The sequence below is a fragment of the Mytilus californianus genome, unplaced genomic scaffold (genome assembly GCF_021869535.1).
Source record: "Mytilus californianus isolate M0D057914Y unplaced genomic scaffold, xbMytCali1.0.p SCAF_40, whole genome shotgun sequence".
In the NCBI taxonomy this organism is placed as follows: Eukaryota; Metazoa; Mollusca; class Bivalvia; order Mytilida; family Mytilidae; genus Mytilus; species Mytilus californianus.
Window position 1 is genome coordinate 933,670 of NW_026262691.1, and position 23,920 is coordinate 957,589.

Sequence of the window (23,920 nt, forward strand, 5' to 3'; positions counted from 1 at the left end):
GACCAGAAGTAACCAAAGTGAATGATTGTGTTATGCGAGCATTATTGTAAGGTGACCAGAGGTCAACATAGTGAATATATGTACAAGGTGACCAGAGGTAACCAAATTAAATGAGCGTGTAATGTGACCAGAGCATCATTGTAACTGGACCAGAGGTAAACATAGTCAATATGTGTCCAAGGTGACTAGAGGTAACCTAAGTCAATATATGAATATCGGTGTAAGGTGACCAGAGGTAACCATAGTCAATATTGGTCCGGGACCGAGATGTCCAAGGTGACCGGAGGTAACCAAAGTACATATAGAAGTGAGGTGACCAGGGTTACCAACGTCAATATGAGTGTAAGGTGATTAGAGGTAACAAAAATAAATACATGAATTAGGAAATCAGACAGAGGTAAACAAAGTAAACATATTTGTTGATAAGGTGGCTAGACAAAACCGACGTTTATATCTGTGTAAGGTGACCAGAGGAACTTTTAGTCAATATCTGTGTAAGATGACCCAAGGTAACTAACATCAATATATGTGTTTGGTGGCCAGAAGTAACCAAAGTGAATGATTGTGTTATGTGAGCATTATTGTAAGGTGACCAGAGATCAAAATAGTGAATATATGTACAAGGTGACCAGAGGTAACCAAATTAAATGAGTGATGTAATGTGACCAGAGCATCATTGTAACTGGACCAGAGGTAAACATAGTCAATATGTGTCCAAGGTGACCAGAGGTAACCTAAGTCAAAATATTAATAGCGGTGTAAGGTGTCCAGAGGTAACCATAGTCAATATTGGTCCGGGAACACAGTTATCTAGTCCCTAGTGTGGACAGTGTGTTCCTTGCTATTTTTTTTTATACCCTTTCCAAATTTATTTCTTCATGTTTATGCTTCAAATAGCAAGCAGGGGGTGAAACTACACTCTAAAAATATTTGGGTCAAGAATTTTAAAGTAAGGTAGTGATTTGGTCCAACTAAAAAAGGTTAAAAATTAGTATCTCGGATGCTGTCAAAAGAATTCAAACCCCTTTAACATGAAATTGTCCATATTTTGAGTTTTCTATAATTTTGCTATAATTTGTCCCAAAAGTAGTACACCACACTGTAAAAATATTATTGAGAAAGCGCAGTTGGGATCTTTTTTAATTTCCATTTATTGTCTAAAAGAAATGCACTACGAAATAACTGTGTTCTCTGGCCTATTAGTTGAAATGACCCGAGGTTACCAACGTAAATATATGTGTTAGGTGACCAGAGTTAACTCAATTAAATACGTGTGTAATGTGCCCAGGACATGATTGTAAGGTGACCAGAGGTCAACATAGTCAAGAGATGTCCAAGGTGACCGGAGGTAACCAAAGTACATGTTGATGTAAGGTGACCAGGGTTACCAACGTCAATATGAGTGTTAGGTGATTAGAGGTAACAAAAACAAATACATTTATTAGGAAATCAGAGGTAAACAAAATAAACATATTTGTTGATAAGGTGGCTAGACAAAACCGACGTTTATATCTGTGTAAGGTGACCAGAGGAAATTTTAGTCAATATCTGTGTAAGATGACCCAAGGAAACTAACATCAATATATTTGTTTGATGACCAGAAGTAACCAAATGTGAATGATTGTGTTATGTGAGCATTATTGTAAGGTGACCAGAGGTCAACATAGTGAATATGTGTCCAAGGTGACCAGAGGTAACCTAAGTCAATATATGAATAGCGGTGTAAGGTGACCAGAGGTAACCATAGTCAATATTGGTCCGAGAACACAGTTATCTTCCTTTGATTTTCGTTGTCTACGAATATAGTCAATAGTGTCTTAACATCAACTTTGAACCCTAACAATTCCCGAACGGGCTTAATTCCCCCCAAAAAAAACGTTTCAGTGGGTCCTTTCCCAATTTGTTACCTTTCTTTTGAGCCATGTCCAGTGGCAAACTTTTCCGTATGGAGCTAGCGATGCTTACCGAAAGAATGTAGGGTGTACACGTATTTTTTTTAAATAGCAACTTTAAATCCCAACAATTCCCGAAAGGGCCTAACTCCAAAAAAAAACATTTCATTGGGGCCTCCCCCAAGTTATTACCTTTCATTAGAGCCATGTCCAGTGGCAAATTTTTCCGTACAGAGGAGGCGAGGCTTACCGAAAGAATGTAGGGTGTACATGTATTTTTTTTTTACATCAGCTTTGAACCCCAACAATTCCCGAATGGGCCTAATTCCCAAACAAACATTTCAGTGGGGCCTCCCCAAATTATTACCTTTCATTTAAGCTATACCCTGTGGCACATTTCGCCGTACGGAGCTGGCGATGCTTACCGAAAGAATGTAGGGTGTACACGTATTTTTTTTTTTTTAAATAGCAACTTTGAACGCCAAAAATTCCCGAATGGGCCGAACTTTCATAATAACATTTCATTGGGCCTCCCTTAAGTTATTACCTTTCTTTTGAGCCATAACCGGTGGCGAACTTTGCCATATGGAGCTGGCGACGCTTACCGAAAGAATGTAGGGTGTACATGTATTTTTGTTAAAATAGCAACTTTGAACCCCAACAATTCCCGAATGGGCCTAACTCCAAAAAACAAATTCAGTGTGGCCTTCCCAAAAGTTATTACCTTTCATTTGAGCCATACCCGGTTGCGAATTTTGCCGTATAGAGCTAGCGAGGCTTACCGAAAGAATGTAGGGTGTACACGTATTTTTTTTTAAAAATAGCAACTTTGAACCCCAACAATTCCCTAGTGGGCCTAACTCCGAAAAAGACATTTCAGTGGGGCCTCCCCCAAGTTATTATCTTTCATTTGAGCCATGCCCTGTGGCAAACTTTGCCGAACGGAGCTGGCAAGGCTTACCGAAAGAATGTAGGGTGAGCATGTATTTTTTTTTAAAATAGCAACTTTGAACCTCAACAATTCCCGAATGGGCCTAACTCCAAAAAACAAATTCAGTGTGGCCTTCCCAAAAGTTATTACCTTTCATTAGAGCCATGTCCAGTGGCAAGCTTTGCCGTACGGAGCTGGCAAAGCTTACCGAAAGAATGTCGGGTGGACACGTATTTTTTTTTATGTCTACTTAAGGACACTTCAACCGTACCTCAAGTACAGATCAGTTCAATCAACATATACCCAAACTTAATCAACATTAATCTGTATTACCATCAAACCTTTCAGTAGTCTATGTCTAATTGAGGAACACATCAACCGTACCTTTAGTGCAGATCATTTCAATCTACATACACCCAACCTACATCTACATTAATCTGTACTACCATCAAACCTTTCAGTAGTCTATGTCTACTTGAGGAACACGTCAACCGTACCTCAAGTGCAGATCATTTCAATCTACATACACCCAAACTTAATCAACATTAATCTGAATTACAATCAAACTTTTCAGTGGTCTATGTCTAATTAATGAACACATCAACAGTACCTCAAGTGCAGATCAGTTCTCTTTACATAAACTAAAACTTAATCAATATAAATCTGTATTACTATCAAATCTTTAAGTAGTCTACATCTTCTTGAGCCACATATCAACCGTACCTCAAGTGCAGATCACTTCAATCTGCATACACCCAAACGTAATCAACAATTACACCACCGATGTTTGCATAGATATACCATCTTACATCATAGTACTATCTAACTTCTACATAAAAACCAATTATGCCAAGGATGGTTTGAAAGGTAACAATGACACCTTAAACAAGCTAAACAGGTTTTGCCTCACTGCTAGTTGACACACTACACTAATGTAACGAGTAAATTCTTACTCAGCAAACATTTAAATCATTACACTTTCTACAAAATTTTTGCTTGCAATATACTTAGTATGTAAGTTAGATCATTAACAGTGTGGATGTCTTTGTATTGCTGGATGCTGCATGTTATTTAAGTACTTCTTCCTCAATAACATTAACAGCGTATGCAATTACTACTTTATATTACTCCTGTTTGGACATGCCTTTGTAATCTATCTCACAGAAAATATAAATTCGAACAACAAAAACATGAAAACATTTATTGTATCATATTAAAATGATGAAAACAAATTGCAATTAGTACACACATATCTTTCTCATTAAAAGAATTAGTGATATGACATTAATATCAGGCTCAACAACAGACTTATATTTTTTTCTTCCCTTGTTACTTCTTTCTTTAATTGAACTATAAAATGCCCTTTTTTCCTTTAATATAAACACAAAAAGATGTGGTTTGATTGCCAATGAGACAACTCTCCATCTAAGACCGAAAGCAGTGAACATAAACAATTACTAGTATAGGTCACAGTGCGGCCTTTAATGTGGAGCCCTGACTCACACCGCAATGTAAGCTATAAATGGCTCCCAAAAATACTAATGTGAAACAATTCAGACGGGAAAAACTAACGGCAAGATTTATTTTTTCTAGGCAAAGCAAATTTCACAAAATCTTTTTCAAGCTGAAACAGTGTAATTAATGAGTTCAGAAATCCCATTTTGCTGTCTCTACATCTTTTTACATCTGAATCAAACTGTTGTAAATTTTTCAAGGAAAAACCTATAGTAAAATTAGGAATACAGTTTGATAAACATATATCTATATATATTCTATTAAATTACTACTACCGTGTAATTGAACAGATCTATCTACAATTTCTAACAAATATTCACCTTGCTTGATACTAAAACTTCTTTGACCTGGGGCTTGATTGTGATCATATTTGATCCACCATCCTGACCAAAATTAAGTTTAAAAAAATGTTATTCATGATTTAGCTGACAATTCTTTTTCCTTTTTGTATTTCCACTATTGATATGAAAAGCTTCCTCTCAAGAGGACAATGTGACCAGCCCCAAAAGGGAATAAGGAATGTATTATATTGCGTCAAAGATTTTAAACACTGCTTTTACCACTTAGTTTATATAATTTTGAATTTCATGTATTTACAATTTCATGACGTCACACTCAACCTCGGTTGAGTAGGATATCAGATAAGTCGAATACTTTCGCCCGGTCCCTTCGACTTCGACGCAACGAGGTTCGATATTAATTAAAAGATTTTTTAACGTAAACGATTTGCCATTGAAATAACTTTGACTTCTACAAACAAAGCATGTTCATACTATCTTGACATATTGTAGACAACTGTCCATTGCTTAACTTGTACAAAAGAAGAACATGTACACGACATTTATAACAAAACAAACAATAAATAAAAAACGAATGTTACACATAGCAATAAGCGACAACCACTAAAATTGCAGGCTCCTGACTTAGGACAGGTACATATTGTATATATGCAGCGAGGTTATTCTTGACTACCCCCCCCCCCCCCCCCTTTCTCTTCTAACCTGGGACAGTGGTGTTACAGCACAACAGAAGAACAAACATTTAAAACTCATTTAAAGTAGGTTTAACTCATCAGTACTGTGCCATTTAACATGAAGCAAGCAACCAGAGCATATACAGGTATGATGTCACTATTAAACATAGATGATATACATGAAACATATTCATAAAGTATAAGCAAGAACGTAACGTAAATTCTTTTACAATGAAATGGGTCATAAACACTTGCTAAACATGACACAAACAGTTCTTTAACCCCTTTTCAATAAAGCAACTTGCATCCTATAGACACAATAACTACATTCTTTCCCGCCAACTGACGGGTGTGTCATGACCTCATCATGACTAGTAGCTTACAAAAATCATTCAGATTATCACTCTGTCTATGAGAATAATATAAAACTCGCCAAACATTATTTGTTAATTTATTGAAGGAAGCAATTATACACATTCAGAATTAAATGTACTATTATTTTGGTAGCACTTTCTACACATCCAGTACGCAGCCTTTGTAATATCTTTTATGACTGCATTTCGGATTTATTCTATTTTTACGATGGACTATACAATTGTGTGCTAGCTACTTTCGAGGCACAAAACTGTATAAAATATTTGCCTCGAGAGTTGCTAGCATACATTTGTATAGTCTATCTTTCCTTCTAATACTGCTCGTTTCGATACTAAGGTCCAGTCACTATAGTACGGAGAACAAGTCAGTGTGAGTTGCCCTAATCTCCATTTTCCGGTGAATAAAAATAATCCTGATCCATGTTCGACACCACACTGTCTATGTCTTACCATTGTTTCTTCAATATATGGTCCAATTCTTCTTCTATGCCCCTCTATCAAAAGCTGCCTGTTACGGATTACTTTCGAAATCTGAATGTAAATATGTGTTTGATCTTGTACATGCTTAACGTCCGTCATGGAGCCTACAATCACTGTAATAGAAAAAACATTTGGATGTTAATCGTTATTTACATTGATACAGATCACAAAAAAAAACTAGAGGCTCTAAAGAGCATGTGTCGCTCACCTTGATCTATGTGCATATTCAACAACGGACACTCTCCAACATTGTAGACAAGATTATAATTCATGACAAAAATCAGTTTAGATGATCTTGTATTGCTTATAATTTAGCCTGTTTAGTTTCTCTCTAACTTCTTTAGTTTTTGCTCAAAACACAAAAGAGGATAAACAAAATCCTCATTTAAGGGCAATCACTCCTATAAAGAGTCAGTCTACTTAACTATATCGGCAAAATTTGAATTGTTAGTAGATCTTGACTTGCTGATCATTTTGTGATTTAAAGTGTATTTTTATCTATTATAATTTTCTATCATTAATGACAAAACGCAATTTGATCATTTGGCTTATTTGTAGAGCTTACTTTGCTGAACATTTTTGCTGTTTACAGTTTATCTCTATCTATTATAACATTCAAGATAATAACCAAAAACTACAACATTTCCTGAAAATTACCAATTCAGGGGCAGCAACCCAACAACAGGTTGTCTGATGTGTGTGAAAATTTTAGGGCAGATAGATCTTGACCTAATGAACATTTAAACCCATTGTCAGATTTGCTCTAAATGCTTTAGTTTCAGAGATATAAGCCAAACTGCATTTTACCCCATGTTTCATTTTTAGCCATGGCGGCCATCTTGGTTGATAGGCAGGGTCATCGGATACATTTTTTAAACTACATACCCTTAGGATGATTAAAGCCAAATTTGGATTAATTTGGCTTAGCAGTTTCAGAGGAGAAGATTTTTGTAAAAGATTACAAAAAATTACAAAAAATTGTGAATAATTACTTTAAAGGGCAATAACTCCTTATGGGGTCAATTGACAATTTTGGTCATGTTGACTTATTTGTAGCTCTTACTTTCTTGAACAATTTTGCTGTTTACAGTTTTTCTCTATCTATTACAATGTTCAAGATAATAACAAAAAACTGCAACATTTCCTTAAAATTACCAATTCAGGGGCAGCAACCCAACAACGAGTTGTCTGATGCGTCTGAAAATTTCAGGACAGATAGATCTTCACCTGATGAACATTTTTCACCGTCAGATTTGCTCTAAATGCTTTAGTTTCAGAGATATAAGCCAAAAACTGCATTTTACCCCCATATTCTATTTTTAGCCATGGCGGCCATCTTGGTTGATGGGCAGGGTCATCGGATACATTTTTTAAACTAGATACCCTAAGGATGATTTAGGCCAAGACGACGGACGCCAAGTGATGAGAAAAGCTCACTTGGCCCTATTGGGCCAGGTGAGCTAAAAATACTGGACGTTATTTTTTATATCCCCAAAACTAACATGATTTTCAAATGTTTTTATCGAATTCATGGGTTAATTCGAGACGATTTGCTCATCTTCTTACAGACAAACGAGTTATAGAATTTGACTTTACTAAAGGCCTTGCATGTCTAATGTCAGGCAGCAAATATTACAAACATGTTCAGGACGGTAAAAATAACATGTTAAAATGGTTAAATAAAATTGAATTTAGTGAATTGGTCCCAAAGGAAGTCATAATAAAATGCTTCGCGGGCGTAGTTTATTACGACTGCAGAGATCGAACTCACGTAAACTCAAGTTATGTCTGGAATCCAAATGTCTACAAACGACGACGACGACATCGCGACACCATTATACGACCACAATGTGTGTGCAGTCGTATAAATAATGACCTTGTTGTCAATAGTATTGACTAAACAAAGTGGTAGACAGATCACACTGTAAAATCACTTCTTTGCCATCGCCTACACAAGCGACTAGTAGTAGCTAGGTTGTCAAGTGTCGTAAAAATTCGTCTAATTAAAGATTACATACATCAAATTAAGTTCCATATAGCTTCTGATTTATGAACATGAAAACTATACCTTGAGTATCCACGAAGAATGATGCCAAGTTAACGGAATAACACATGGCTAAATTCATTTGCAAACCATAGGAAAATCGTCATATTATTTCTTTATTTTAGTAAGACCAAATCTTTACCTGAAATTTACCATATTTTCATCGAGAGCAAAACTATTACGTGTTCTCAAATCGATCAAATTTGTTGATGGAGCACCGTACAATAGATATCTGTTAAGCCGTTAATGTATGCATCCCTATTATTCTCATTTGAAATAATTTTTATAATCCAGTCCAGAAAATATTTATTTTATATCTCGATTTTTGTTTTTACATTTATTAGCTCAGGATATAACATATTGCCATGTATTCACAAGTTATATATGACATGTGGTTCTATTTGTATACAATTTGATGGGTTTTTTTTTTTATTTCTTTAAACTCAAATAAACTTTAAAAGGCTGAATCTGCAAAAAAATACAAACATACGTCTTATATACTCGATGAAGTGAAATGAAGCCCAATCTGTGTATACACAGACGTTATACTCTCACTGATAAATCTCAAAACTTATGTTACTTTACAGCTATTCAACTTAGTGACGAGTTAGAAAAAAATACATTTCTAAAAGCTAAATATCAAATGAAGGAAACACTAGGGTTTTCTAGAGACAGTTGTTTGAAGTTTTTACTGCTGCTTACTCACACTTACCGACATCTGAATGGGAACAGTATGCTTCTACAAGTTCCTCGTCTGTACATGGTCTACATTCTGAAACAAATATTGATCTTCTTAAATAAAATAATACTGTACATTAATTTAAACATACATGATATGGGTTCAAAATCTGAATCTGAAGCTAAATATTTATAAGGGAATGGTCATTATTTATCAGCTGAGGGGGTCGGTTCAAATTTTTCACACACAAAAAAACCCTATAACCCCCCCCCCCCCCCCATCATTCTCATGAACCTCATAATGACCCCCCTCCACCAATCATTCTCATGAACCTCATAATGACCCCCTCCCCCAACATCCCTACAATTAAACAGTATAGTTGTGAGAGAGTGATGACAGCTACATAATTACAAGCATTTGACTTGACAAACAGCTGTGAATGTATTGTAGACAATAACAGACTTTAGATATATACTTGCAAACCAAGTGATGAATATACATATACGTATGGATATTGACATGGTGTGTTTCTTGGTGATGTCAGTATTAAAGGCATCTAAGTAATACAGGGGTGGTGCATTTCATGTATTAATATAAACACAAAGCAGTGAACATAAACAATTATATATAGGTCACAGTGTGGCCTCCAATGTAGAGCCTTGACACACACCGCAATGTAAGCTATACATGGCCCCCAAAAATACTAATGAGAAACAATTCAGAAGGGACAAACCAACGGCCAGATTTAAATATAAAAACAATAAACGAAAAACGAAAAACAAATAGTATACTCAGTAACAAGCGACAACCACTAAAATTACAGGCTCAGGCCTGACTTAAGACAGGTACATTTAGTTTATATGCAGCGAGGTTAAACGTATTTGCTGGATAATTAATTGAACTCACTGCAATTTCGTTAAGAATTTATATACTTGTCAGAAATAAAAACTTTCATCTTGTGCCCCCAGTAATATAACCTCTTTGAAGACCCCCCCCCCCCTCCCCCTACCCCTTCAGTGGTATGATATTAGTATACATGTATATAATAACGAATTATTATAACATTTTCATCAAATCGCACAAAAATAGAAAAAAAGAATTATTTATATATTTACTTAAAAATAACTGAATAAATCGGTGCATTTGTAACAATTTAACATAAGTGTAACTATTATATACAAGAGTTATCCAAATACATCGCAAAATTACAATGAAAAGTAGAAAACAATATGTAGCATTAATTGATAAAAGCATATCATGTTGATTTCCCTTATATCTATGAACAGTATGGTGCAAATTCGTCTCATGTTCATTTCATTTTGTGTATAAACAAAATTGTTTTTAAATTAATTCATAATTTATCAGAAAGTTATCAGATTATCAATATTTACTACTAGTCCTTTCAATTCGGAATTAGAATCATTTGAATTTGTATTACTATCCATTGTCACAAATCTTTAAAAGGGCCCCTCCTTATAAATATTACAGTACTTAAAAGAATAAGTGTCACCATGCAATGGCTTGGGCTCCTGACGATGGACATGACCATGGTCAATTAGTGATTCTAATTGGTATAAATAGATGTTCAAACACCTTGTGATCTATGGAGTTGGGGTGCTAGGATTTGACAACGATTTATTAAAAAAAATGATAATGACAGATTCTATTTATTAAACTAATTGAACTCACTGCAACGTCGTTCAGAATTTATATACTTGTGACCCCCAGTGCTATGATATTTTTGGTAATGACCCCCCACCCCCCCCCCCCCCCTTTCTGAAATGCACCGACACCCCTCAGATGATAAAAAAGGACTGATCCCTAACAATTAAACAAAAATAAAACAACCTTTTTCGACAATAGTTTTATAATTTCGGTCTGTGCCGGTGGATCACATGACGACGCTTAACTATGGTAACATGAAGGTATACCCAGGTTGTTGGTCACCTCTGTCATATTAATTATGTTTCGGGGGAAACTAGCGGTAGCTCAGATAAAGTCCAAGTCGCTGGAAAGTTTTCATATTTATTTAGCATCCACATAATTCAAACAATAAAACATAACTGCATAACAACATAAAAACAAATCTAAAATACAAATTCAAAAGACTGATTGACATGCGGAATATCAACCAATCAAATATCTTTTCATTAAATAATATTAATTCGCGTTTTGCCGAAAGCGGGGATTACGGATTAAAAACATGCTTCGTATAAGTTTGTCAAGAATGGCTTTCGGCAGTTATCACTTAGTGTCAAATTATCTATGTTCTTTGTTACAGAACCTTTTATCTTAAAGACGGATATAAATCTTTGATAATTAATCTGAATGAAAGGATTATAGTTAAGTGTAAAATACAAGTAACTTTTGAATAGCGTAAAATACAATAAACTAATAAATTATTAAAACGCAATGAGGACTCGGAATAATAATAAAAAGCTAACATTTATAAAAATATACAAAATCCTAAATGTGAACTTTGAACGAACAATTGTCGGGTCATATTACCCCGTCGCTCCTTATCTGATACTCCCGTATCAGCATGTGTAAATTATGAACGAATAATATTTCAAAATGCATAGAGGAGAAATTAAAAAGAGCAAAATTTATTTTCATTATTTACAAGCGCGCTATTACTAACATTTGTCGTCAAATTCTCTCTCTCAAAATTTCTTTAAAGTACATGTAATTAAATCTAAGTGTGTCTAAATACCAACACGAATAAATCACGAATCAATATGTATAAAACGAACAGTCTGTAATATTTGCCACCATGCAAATAACAAATGAACACTGTGTCTCTTTCACAGAAATTCGATACTTGAATCTATATGGGAATATAAAACAAATCAGTAATATGTATATAAACATTGTCATTGCATTAAGTCATTGTTTTGTCAAATAAATCTGTTTTCATCACCAACTCTATTTCTACCTGGAATGAACACTAAGAATATCACGGAGATTCTCTTCAATCTGAACTTTGTTACTACATATTTTAAGTTTCAGGAACATTTGTCCGAACTAGTTCTGTAGCACTATATGCATATGTATGTACACGTCTTTGTACTAATACATCGAACACATCTATGTGAATGTAACCATTTATCAAAATGTCGCTTATACCTGATATCTATTTTAAACAAAAAACGAAAAGTGTAGATCATTTCGATACTTGAAAAGGCATTGTATGGAACATCGCAATACTGATTGTAAAGCTAAAAATATATATTTGCAATTAAATAAAATCTCAACATACTCATCTAAAAATATTATGGTAACTAGGCTACGGATATAAAATGTTGGGAAAAAATAAGGGGGGGGGGGGGTCAAACTGTTGAACTTCAAATTGAGAAAATAAGACATAAGAACGAAATACGTATAAAATTCAAGTGTAAAAATCTTTCTGGTTGTAAACGTGCTGTGTATTTTTTTAAAACAAAACAGGTTCTAATGGAATTTTTAAGATACTATTTTGTCTAAATAAAGCAATTCCTACTTATATTATGATAAATGCAAATGACATTGTGTTGTGGTGTTGTTTAAAAAAAATGCATGTTTTGAAGTAAAATACATGTTTAACAATGGTTTCTTTAAATGCAAAAGCAGTTAAAATGATTTTTCAAGGTTTTGTCGTTTCAGCATAGGATCGTCACTCCTATATTGAAACTCCTTTGAACATGAATTGGGTGACGAGTCCAAGCCATGATCGAAAGGGGTCGAAAGAAATGCCAAACATTTGGTACGACTGTACCCGTTATACCATTGTTAGAACGTGAAAATAACACCAATTTTGTTATTGCTGTTACTTGATGTATGAATTGTCACTGATGTTTGTCTTATAATACGACCATTAACTTGTGTAAAACACGAGTTCCAAACTTACGACAAATATACTATGACAACCCAATATGAGACGGAATATTGTTATACTAACATTACCGTTTAAGAAAAAAAATAAGACTCATTTTGTATATGAAGTAATTGATTATGTTACTATCTATCAAATTGCGATGTAAAAAACACGGGGTTGTACATAGTATGTAAGTTAACTTTTGCTATTTAATTTGAAAAATGATGTGTAATTGTAATGTGTAATTCTACAGAAGAATAAAGGGGGGGGGGGTCATTTCTATCTCTTTGTTTTACGTGCTTTTATACGTTTAGTCTGATCCTTGCGAACTTTATAATCATGTCTTAATTCTTGGGGAATATTTTCTTCCGGTTCCCATGTATTGTCTCTGTGACTAAACCCTAACCATTTTATTTTGTAATGCATTTTTTTGTTTATACGTTTTGCGTGAATTATCCGTTCTACTTGAAACAGATCTGGATCATCGTTAATTCGGATATCATCGGTATTTCGTTGTACTTGGTTCTCTGGCTGTGTATCGGTTTCAACAATTTCGTCGGCATCTTGGGCATTTTCCTCTTCATCCTCTTCATCTTCGGACATTTCATCGTCAGTTGGGATGTCTACATTGTTTGTAGGCCTATCTTGGGGATCGTGATACTGTTTCAACCTGTTTGCGTTGACGGGTCCTTTGATTGGTACATCGTCTGAACAGCGCCGTAATTTGTATGTATTCTTTCCGGTTACCTCAGTTATGTAATATGGACCTTGCCATTTATTACAAAGTTTTCTTGAATATCCAACTGGCATAGTCTTTGTATCCATCCAAACTTTATCTCTAATTTTAAAAATTGCCTCTCTCGCATTTTTATCATGCTGTGCCTTGTATTTCTGCTGTGCTTCCAGTGAATTTTCTTTAGCTATCTCTCTGGCTAATAAGACATTCCTATGTAGTCCATCGATGAACAGTCTTGCGTCTGGTCCAACATTTGTGGGTGCTGTCAAAACTGTATCAATCGGTGTTCTGCATTCTCTACTAAACACCATGTAATACGGGGTATACTGTGTAGATTCTGTACATACGCTTGTGTTCATTGCATGAGCAATACTGGACAATTTATCCGGCCAATCTAATTGGTTTGCGGCGATGTATGTACGAAGTGTCTCGGCTATTGTTTTATTATTCCTCTCGCAAGTACTATTTGTTTGAGGTCTGTAGCTACTGTTCTCATCTTTTTGATCTCGAATATATTGCAAACCTCTTTTAATATATTAGACATGAAATTTTGTCCTTTATCTGTAAGAATTGCATCTGGCGCGGAATAACGGCATATCCATTGGTTGTAAAATATGTTGGCTACATCTTTTGCACCTGTATTCTTCATTGGAAAGATTTCTACATATTTAGAGAACGAGTCTACGACAAGTAAGACATGTGAATATCCATCTGGACTCTTTCTAAATGGTCCTAAAATGTCCATATGAACCCGTCTGAAAACGTCTAGTATTGGAAGTGGCTGTAAAGGTGTCGGGCGTTTGTGCGCATCCGGCTTAGCTCTTTGACACTGTATACACGTCTGTACGTATTGTTGAATGTCACTGTACATACCCGGCCAATAGTACTCATATCTTATGGTATGATAAGTTCTTTCAATGCCACCGTGTCCACCAAGTAAACTGTCATGGTATGACTTCAGGATATCATCTCGTAGTGTTAAGGGTACTGCTAACCGTTTGACTATTCTATCCGCTCTGTGACCTTTTCCTTTCGGGTAGTATAAATGATATAATACGTCATCGTCTATAATATAATCTTGGGATTCAATAACCGTTTTTCGCGCTTGTCTGGTCTTGTCGGGTAGTTCTTTATCTAATATGTACTTGATAACATCTTTGAAATTTTCATCTGTCCGTTGATCATTTACGACTTTTTCTTTTGGACTTGCGGTTATTTCGCAAATGGACGCATATGGGTCTAACTCGATGAAAGTGGCTTCTGTCTGTGTTGACAATTCGACTGTAGCTGTTGTAATAGTAGCTATTTCGGTATCATATGGTCTTCTGCTTAACGCATCAGCGTTACCATTAGCCGTTCCCTTTTTGTGAATTATTTCATAATCATAGCTTTGTAGAAACATAGCCCATCTAGCAAGTCGGCCTGTGATTTTCTCCTTCGTAAGTTTCTGGGTGTGTAGAAGTGCTTCATGATCTGTATATATTGTGAATTTTCGGCTAGCCAAATAAACATGATATTGTTTAACTCCTTCAACCAAAGCTAAATATTCAAGATCCCTGATACAGTAGTTCTTTTCGGCTCCTCGTAATGATCGACCACCATACGCAATGACTTGTTCTCTACCTTTACGGTCCTTTTGTCCAAGTATGTAACCAATAGCGATCTGTGAAGCGTCCGTATAGAGGATAAAATCTTTTGAAAAGTCTGGAAACGCGAGTATTGGAGCTGAGATTAAAAGTTTCTTTATTTCTTCGAATGACTGTTGGCAGCTCTTGTCCCAAATAAATTTAGCTCCTTTTACAAGTTGTCTGTGTAACGGGTTAGCAATTGTAGAAAAACCTTTAACGAACTTTCTATAGTAATTTGCAAGTCCTAAAAATGCTCTGACATCTGTTGTATTTTGGGGAACTGGAAATGTTTTTACTGCATTTGTCTTGGTTGTGTCAACAGCTATTCCATCTTTGGACAAAACGTGGCCTAAAAACTTTACTTCTTTTGCAGCGAAAGTACATTTTGTAGGTTTAAGTTTTAGATTGGTTTCCCGTAGCTTTTGGAATAGAATCGTAAGGTGTTGCAGATGCTCTTCAAATGTTCTTGAAAATACGAGTACATCATCCATGTAGACTAGTGCACTTTTCCAGTTTATACCACGTAAGGCTTCGGACATGACTAATTGAAAAGTGTGCGGACTGTTAGAAAGGCCGAATGGTAGTCGGTTAAATTCGAAGACTCCTTCGTGACATGTGAATGCAGTTTTGTGTTTCGTTTCTGGATGGAGCTTTATTTGATGGAATCCATTGAACATATCGACGGTACTATAGAATTTCGCCTTCGCCTCGCCTAACATATCAACAATATCGTCCATTTGAACAATTGGGTGCACCTTTTTAGTTGTCAAAGAATTCAGGAGTCGAAAATCAACGCAAAACCTATACTGGGGCGTATTGGGTGTTGACGATGCTGACTTTGGACTCTTCTTCAGGACTAAACAAATGGGACTGGCCCATTCACTTTGTGACGGTTCTATAATATTGTATTTTCTCATCTCTTCTATATGTTTGCTGGCTTCTCCTTTAATGGCTGGTGATTGCCTGTAGAACCTTTGTCTTACAGGTGGCGCGTCGCCTGTTTCAATACGGTGGGGATGAAGATCTGTACAACCAAGTTCGGATAAATTTATAGCAAAAACGTCCCTATTTGTACCTAACATCACCATTAGTTTTTGTTTTTGTTCTGTTGTTAAATCAGAGTCAGAAAAATTGAAATTTAAACTTTTAGCTATTTCGATGTACTTTGCTTCATTATTTTTATTTTGTGTACCCTTATCTATTGAATTTATTTCTATTGTGTCATCGGTGATTTCACTTGAAATCGAGTTCTCTATAATTTCACTGAACTTGCCTATTTTTGTATGCTTCGATAACCGTACTTTGGCATTTGTAGGATTAAGAACTTGTAAAAATGTTTTATTGTTTCTTATTTGTACAAGACATGTGGCACCTACAATATTCTGTTTACCAACCAAGGCTGGGTTCGGTTCAATAATACCTAATTTAGATTTTATACTTTTGTCAACAGTTTGAACGGGGATAATGACTTCTGACCTACTGGGAATTACTTCGTCGTTAATTAAAGAAATAAAGCAAATACTATTGTCATTATTATCACCATTAGTAAGGGGTACTTCAGTAATACCAGACTGTAGAACAAGGGTTTTGTCATCAAAATTAAGCCTTGCCTTCTGATTATCTAAAAAATCTAAACCAAGAATAATTGAATGTCTAAAATTTTCAAAAACTTGAAATGTTTGTTCCATAGATAAACGACCTATTTCTATAGTTACATGAATTTGTCCTATTGTTCTTAAAGTTGCTCCACTTGCGCCAGTTGCCAGTAGATATGCTTTTTCAAGTGGTACTGTCTTTTGCAAATTTGCATAATAAAAATCTGCCGAAATTGCGCTAATAGTAGCTCCTGAATCAACCATAGCCATACCAAAATGATTTGCAACCCGAATTTTAATTAAATTTGATGCTTTTGTATTATTTAAACCTGTTGCCGAAATGAATTTTGTTGGTTGCGCCGAAAAATGTTTTTGTTTTGATCTACACATTTTTGCTTTGTGGCCTATGGATTTGCATTTATTACATTTTATTCTAATAAAGCGACATTGAGATGGAATATGGTCACACTCACCGCATCTGTAGCATGGGTTACGTCTGCGTTGTCGTCTTGGCGTTCTGGTACGATGTTGAACTTTGCGATAATCAAGAAGAGGTTCCACCATTGTCGGACTTGCAGTAGGTTGCTGGAGCGCTTTGCTGTTTACGGCACTTATTTGTTGTAGCATCTTCTCCATTTCCGGTTGCAGTTTTGTGACGATATTATCCTGCATTCTCTTCTGGTCTTCCTCTCGTAGACATTTGGATGTCGCTTCGACTGAACGAAGTCGATTTTCTGCTTCCGCCACTGTCTCTGGCCATTTACCGAAGGCCATTTGTCGCATAAGCTCAGGTTTACATTCATTTCGGAGCTTATATAAAATAAATTGTTCTCCATAATTGTGGTTTTCCGATAAAACATGAAGCCGGTTGATATATTCTGACACTGATTCTTCTTCGCGTTGAGATAGGTTTATCAATTCGGTACTTGTTTGAAATTTTTGTCCTGAAGAAAATTCGTATTTCTTTAAAAACTCACACTTTAAATTGTTTCGACATTTTGTAACATCTTCTGACAATCTGTTATACCATATTTGTGCGTTTTCTTCTAGAAATAGTGGAAATGCATTACAAAATTTAGATTCATCGTAATATAAAGAAACGAAGTTTTCGAATAACTTCCACCAACGACTTGGGTTTTCGGTAAAGTCACCTTTGAATTTCGCTAATATTTTCGTAGGGTCCATTTTGAAATTAGTTGTACAGATCTAGATTATATTATTAAAAGTTCAGCATAGTTATGTATGATAAGAATATGTCCAATGTAAAGAATAACACATTTTTCTCTTCTTCCGTCGTTTCATTTCTCTCGCTGTAATTTTTTTCTATAGCACTAATAACAAAAATCTGTTAATAAAAGTACATTTTGTCACTCGCTTGGCTTTTGAGGTACTCTTCTGAGAACACGGGTCGTAATCCACCACATATGACCAGGTTGTTGTTCACCTCTGTCATATTAATTATGTTTCGGGGGAAACTAGCGGTAGCTCAGATAAAGTCCAAGTCGCTGGAAAGTTTTCATATTTATTTAGCATCCACATAATTCAAACAATAAAACATAACTGCATAACAACATAAAAACAAATCTAAAATACAAATTCAAAAGACTGATTGACATGCGGAATATCAACCAATCAAATATCTTTTCATTAAATAATATTAATTCGCGTTTTGCCGAAAGCGGCGATTACGGATTAAAACATGCTTCGTATAAGTTTGTCAAGAATGGCTTTCGGCAGTTATCACTTAGTGTCAAATTATCTATGTTCTTTGTTACAGAACCTTTTATCTTAAAGACGGATATAAATCTTTGATAATTAATCTGAATGAAAGGATTATAGTTAAGTGTAAAATACAAGTAACTTTTGAATAGCGTAAAATACAATAAACTAATAAATTATTAAAACGCAATGAGGACTCGGAATAATAATAAAAAGCTAACATTTATAAAAATATACAAAATCCTAAATGTGAACTTTGAACGAACAATTGTCGGGTCATATTGGCGATGAATGACGATCTATTCTATGATTTGGAACCAAAAAAAAACCGACTTTTAAATATTTCTTGACGTATTTAAGCTGAAATGGGTTTTTTATGCCCCACCTACGATAGTTGATGGGCATTATGCTTTCTGGTCTGTGTGTCCGTTCGTCCGTCCCTCCCGTGTCAGGTTAAAATTCATGTTTTGGTCAAGGTAGTTTATGATGAAGTAGAAGTCACATCAACTTGAAACTAAGCATAAATATTCCTTATGATCTAATTAATTGTAGGTCAAATTAGGGTTTTGACCTCAATTTCCACGGTTCACTGAACTTATAATTGTGATAGTGTAAAAACAATACATTTCCTTGTTAAAGTTTTTGGTCAAGGTAGTTTATGATGAAGCAGAAGTCACATCAACTTGAAACTAAGTACAATTGTTCATTATGATATGCTCTTTCTAGATTGTATGTTAAATCAAGGCTTTAACCCAAATTTCACTGTTCACTGAACTTATAAATGTGAACATTTAAATGTAAAAACAGTACATTTCAAGGTTACAGTTTTTGGTCAAGGTAGTTTTCATGAAGTAGAAATCACATCAACTTGAAATTAAATAAAAATGTTCTTTCTAAATTGTGTGCCAAATTAGGGTTTTGATGTCAATTTCAAGGTATATTGGCTTTGCTCATTGTTAAAGGCCGTAAGGAGACCTGTAGTTGTTAATTTCTGTGTCATTGGGTCTATTGTGGAGAGTTGTCTCATTGGCAATCATACCACATCTTTTTTTTTCATATATATGGTCCTCGTACGGACAGACCTCCACATATACTATTGGAATCGGTATCGGATTCGACCCGGAACTTGTTAATTATTGGTAATATTAGTTATTTGAAAAACAAAAGGGCCTGGAATGAGGTAATGTTTAGTCAACACTGTTGTCTTATATTGGCTATAAATAAAGTTGAATTCTTTGATTCGTCGTTTTAACGTCATGCAGGATAACAAATTGGACCTCGTTAGTTTAGTAGTATAGATATGCCTGCCACGACCTCTTGTATCATAGCCAACTCGAATAATCTCTTAGTATGTCTAGCCTGTAAGAGCTCATTTAAACTATGTGACATAACGGGTCCCAGTCCCACCCACATTTTACGTTCATTTGAGATTTCTTAAACTAAATGCTAATCCAAGAGAACGGACTAGTAATCAATGGGAACGAATTTATAATATATAAGTAATCCTAGGAAAATGCAAAAAACAAGAAATTATTGTTAACGGAATTTAAATGACAAGCAACTGTTCATAATTATTGTTAACGGAATTTAAATGACAACCTACAGTACTGTTCATAAAGTCAAAAAATACAGCCTCGGTGGTGTAATGGTTCGCGTGCTCGCCTAGAGTGCGGGATGTCGTAGGTGCGAACAGCGGCCGGGTCAAACCAAATACTTGAAAAATTTGTATTTGCTGTTTCTCCGCACGTGGCATTCAGGAGTAAGAGCAAACACTGGTCGACCCGGAGTCAGAATAATGTGTCCGTGTAGGGTGACATGCCTTCCTGAGAACTGTCACCTTGTGAGCTAGCACGTTAAAAATCCGACTAGTACAAAGCAAGTTTAATATTCATTTTTTTTATCATGTTCTCTGCCTGAATATGCATTTGACCTGCCATTGGACGTTAAGCGACCATCATCAATCCATCCATCAAGTCAACACTGCTAAAACGCTTAACTTAAATATTAAACAGAAACAAATTTTGCGAAAGTTTTTATATCATTTCTCAAAAGTAAATGTGCAATTAAGAATATTCTAAATTACATAATTTGAAAAGAATAATGTGTACCATGTAAAGAATAAATGAATAAACAAAATTTTAGAGCAGCTCATCTGTAAGTATTTACTATACAAATATGTGAAATATGAAAAACGTGTATTAATATTTGGCTTACCTTCTTTTGTGTTATACACAAGTTCTGCATTGTTTCTTTCCATTATGAATTGTATGTCAACAAAACTAAACCCAGTAGACTCTACAGTTCTTTCCGGTTCTAGAAATAAACGAATGCTTTCATCAGAGGACATTAAACATGTCTCGTTAGTTCTGCCGTCTGCTGCTAGAAGTCGCTTTAAGCCAGCTGGTCGTTCATAGTTAACACTGTATGTAGACTCGTTTGGAAGTTCTTGTGAAATCTGAACTCTTACATTTTCTGCATTCAAAATGAAACACAGCAGAAAATCACCACGGAAAATTGGTTTAAAGTTAATACGGAGAGCTCCTCCGTAAACATTATACCATTTGAAACTACCTTCGTTGCACACTGGTTGCACCTTGCGCACTGCTCGGACGTCTGAATATTCCTCGCTGAAATTTAAAAAAAAAATGTGTTTGATTCTTCTCAACTCTTCATCGTATTAGCTAGCGACGATCTCGCTCAATGGTACAGGCTTACCAAAAAAAAGTTAACGAGATTGTTGATATACGTATAGTTGGAAACCTTTGGTCACCGGAAGATCGTTCAGGGATAGCGCCATTCATGACATTCATTGTCTGTCCGGAACAGGAAGTAATGCAAATAGATCCTTCAATAAGAAAAATAAGTGTTAAATTTTGTATTCTTTAATGAATATATGTTCCGATTTCTGGATTACAAAAGAAAAACCATAATAGTATTTGAAAGCAGGAAATAGAAGGAAAAAAAATGCTCGTCTAGATCTTTTCTCGAATTTTGCCGGAGAATCCACGTCTGATATCCAGTATTATGACGTTATTTTCCGAACCAATCGCATCCGTCATCTAAACTTGGCCGATTCCGGAGAGTAGTAGATTCACCCGTTGGTTGCCGATCCTCCGTTAAGTTCGATATACCCCTCGAGAGCGAATTGACTTACTACAAGTTGAATGCTTCACCTTTCTCATCGCTCGCAACATATAGGTTTTACCTATAATTGACATATTGATTCCAAGCATGTCTGTGATAAGGTAAGGTGAGATGAAACCTGTAAAACTGATATACACATTTCCCGCGTATAGTTTTTTGTGGCACCAAATATTGTTATAGCAAGATCAAAACCCTGTCTAAACCTGCGTCATTGCATATAGTTGTTCAAAATCAATTCTTAAATAAATCAGATTATTCCCGTTCAAAGAACGCATGAAAACGTTGACAGAGAATTTTCCTTACAAGTAAAATAAGTCACGCTTATTTTCAAACTATCGGCAAACAGAAAAGGTAGCACGACATGAATTAAACATGTGTACACACTACAACTCCCTATCCATGCTATGATAAAGCTTCAAACCGAATATAAATTCCCTACCATAAAAGTAAAGAAAACGTTAACGAATAAATTTTATTGCACATAGAGCGCCTTTATGATAATTCATTTCGGTTTGGAAAGAGAAACTTCTTTAAAAATAACTATAAAACGATAAAATAAGAAAAACATTATATAAGATATACATGAAATTTTAAAGAGTTTTCATGTTTTTGGCTAATACAAAATATTTCTGTATATGTATAAATTATACATGGATAAATGAGCAAACTTGTGTAGTATGCATTATTTTCTAAAAACCTTTTTAAGGCCGATAAGGACTAACGGTTGATTAATATTATAACAATCTTCATCAGAACCTTTCGTTTCCTTTGAATTGACAATGGCTAAAACAGATTGTCTGTGTTTGCAATTGAGGTAATATTTTGTCACTAGTTTTCCCACTGCATGCGTGCACAGGGTTATAGTTAGACATGTTAAGGTGAAAATTTTATTATAATTTATAGGTAGATAATATTTACTTACCTGATAGTACAATCACATTTATAGCAAATATTCTGTGATTTGACCATAAAATTACTAATATACAACGGTAAATATGGAAATTTTTGAAATACATTTTTTGACAATTCTAATCATGGAAAGCAATCTATATAGGACACTCTACCACAAAATGAAGGTCATTTTATATTCAGTGAACAGTGTTGACAGAGCCTTTCATTTCTTGACAAAATTTCATGTTTTCCTTAAATAATATTTACTTTTCTTTCATGCATCTCAATTTCTATTCTCAAACTGTGGTTACTCAGTCTAAATTTTGTTAAGGTTCTTCTGCTGTTAATTTTTTTTATATATTAAAGATTGAAAGCAAATTTAGATTTAAAATACGTGCTTAATTTAACAGTATCTTTTGAATAGCTATTTTTATAGACCGCACAATTTATTATGGGTTCGTATAGTGCTATAATGTTGTCGTCGTTTGCATCGTCGTCACCTGAAAACACATTTGGTTTCCGTACAATAACTTAAGTTTAGGTGAATGGATCTCTATAAATTTTTTTAAGAAGGTTCAATACCATAAAAGGAAGATTGGGATTTATTTGGCAGATGACGGTCCCAATCGTTTAGGAATTAGGAGCCCAAAAGGGACCCAAAACAAGCATTTTTCTAGTGTCAGGATAATAACTTGTGTATAAGTATTTCAATTGCTCTGAAATTGTACCACAGCTTAATACCACAAGTACAAGGTTGGGATTCATTTTGGGGGTTATGGTGCCAACAGTTTAGGAAATAAGGGCTAAAAGGGGCCAAAAACAAGCATTTTTGTAGCTTCCAGACAATAGCGTGTGTGTAAGTGTATGGATCTCTCTGACATTGTACGACAAGGTTCCATATCACAAAGGGAAGACTGGGATTGAGTTTGGGGGTAATTGCCCCAAACATGCAGGAATTAAGGGCAAAAAAAGAGCCAAAACAAGCATTTTTAGAGTTTCCAGACAATAACTTATGTTTAAGTAAAATTGAGAATGGAAATGGGGAATATGTCAAAGAGACAACAAACCCGACCAAAGAGCAGACAACAGCCGAAGGCCACCAATGGGTCTTCAATACAGAGAGAAAATCCCGCACCCGGAGGTGGTCCTCAGATGGCCCCTAAATAAAATTGTGTGCTAATTCAGTGAAAATGGACTAAACTCCAAAACATATAAATGAACTAAGATTAAAATAAAATGCTCCGCTGGGCGCAGCTTGATACGACCGCAGAGGTCGAACCCTGAACAGTTGGGGTAAGTATGGACACAACATTCAAGCTTGATACAGCACTGAATTTGGATTGTGATTAAATATTTGACCCAGCATAGGTTTCTGACACAGAATGAATGTGGTCTAAGAACTTAAATTTTTTTAATTTACCTATTTAAACCATATCATTATTATTTGCTTTTATATACAATCAGAA

The 23,920-nt window shown here is 35.1% G+C and overlaps 1 protein-coding gene across 1 annotated transcript; it reads right to left on the minus strand.

Annotated features, from left to right (window-relative positions):
* Positions 1-5,746: 5,746 nt before the first annotated feature.
* On the minus strand, positions 5,747-22,532 carry LOC127699759 (meteorin-like protein). The gene is made up of 4 exons (XM_052203066.1): positions 22,486-22,532; positions 20,634-21,046; positions 8,922-8,981; positions 5,747-6,278 (listed from the first exon to the last, which is right to left on the minus strand). Exons 1-4 carry the CDS (start codon positions 22,530-22,532, stop codon positions 5,965-5,967), a joined length of 834 nt encoding a protein of 277 aa, XP_052059026.1. The 3' UTR covers positions 5,747-5,964.
* Positions 22,533-23,920: the final 1,388 nt, after the last annotated feature.

What these genes read in the sequence shown, in the direction of transcription:
- LOC127699759 (XM_052203066.1), bottom strand. Translation starts at nt 22,532, where the DNA reads ATGGTCAAATCACAGAATATTTGCTATAAATGTGATTGTACTATCAG. An exon ending in TGTGTATAACACAAAAGAAG is followed by an intron (nt 8,982 to 20,633) that starts GTAAGCCAAATA and finishes TATTTGTTTCAG; the next exon opens with AATGTAGACCATGTACAGAC. An exon ending in CTGTTCCCATTCAGATGTCG is followed by an intron (nt 6,279 to 8,921) that starts GTAAGTGTGAGT and finishes TTTCTATTACAG; the next exon opens with TGATTGTAGGCTCCATGACG.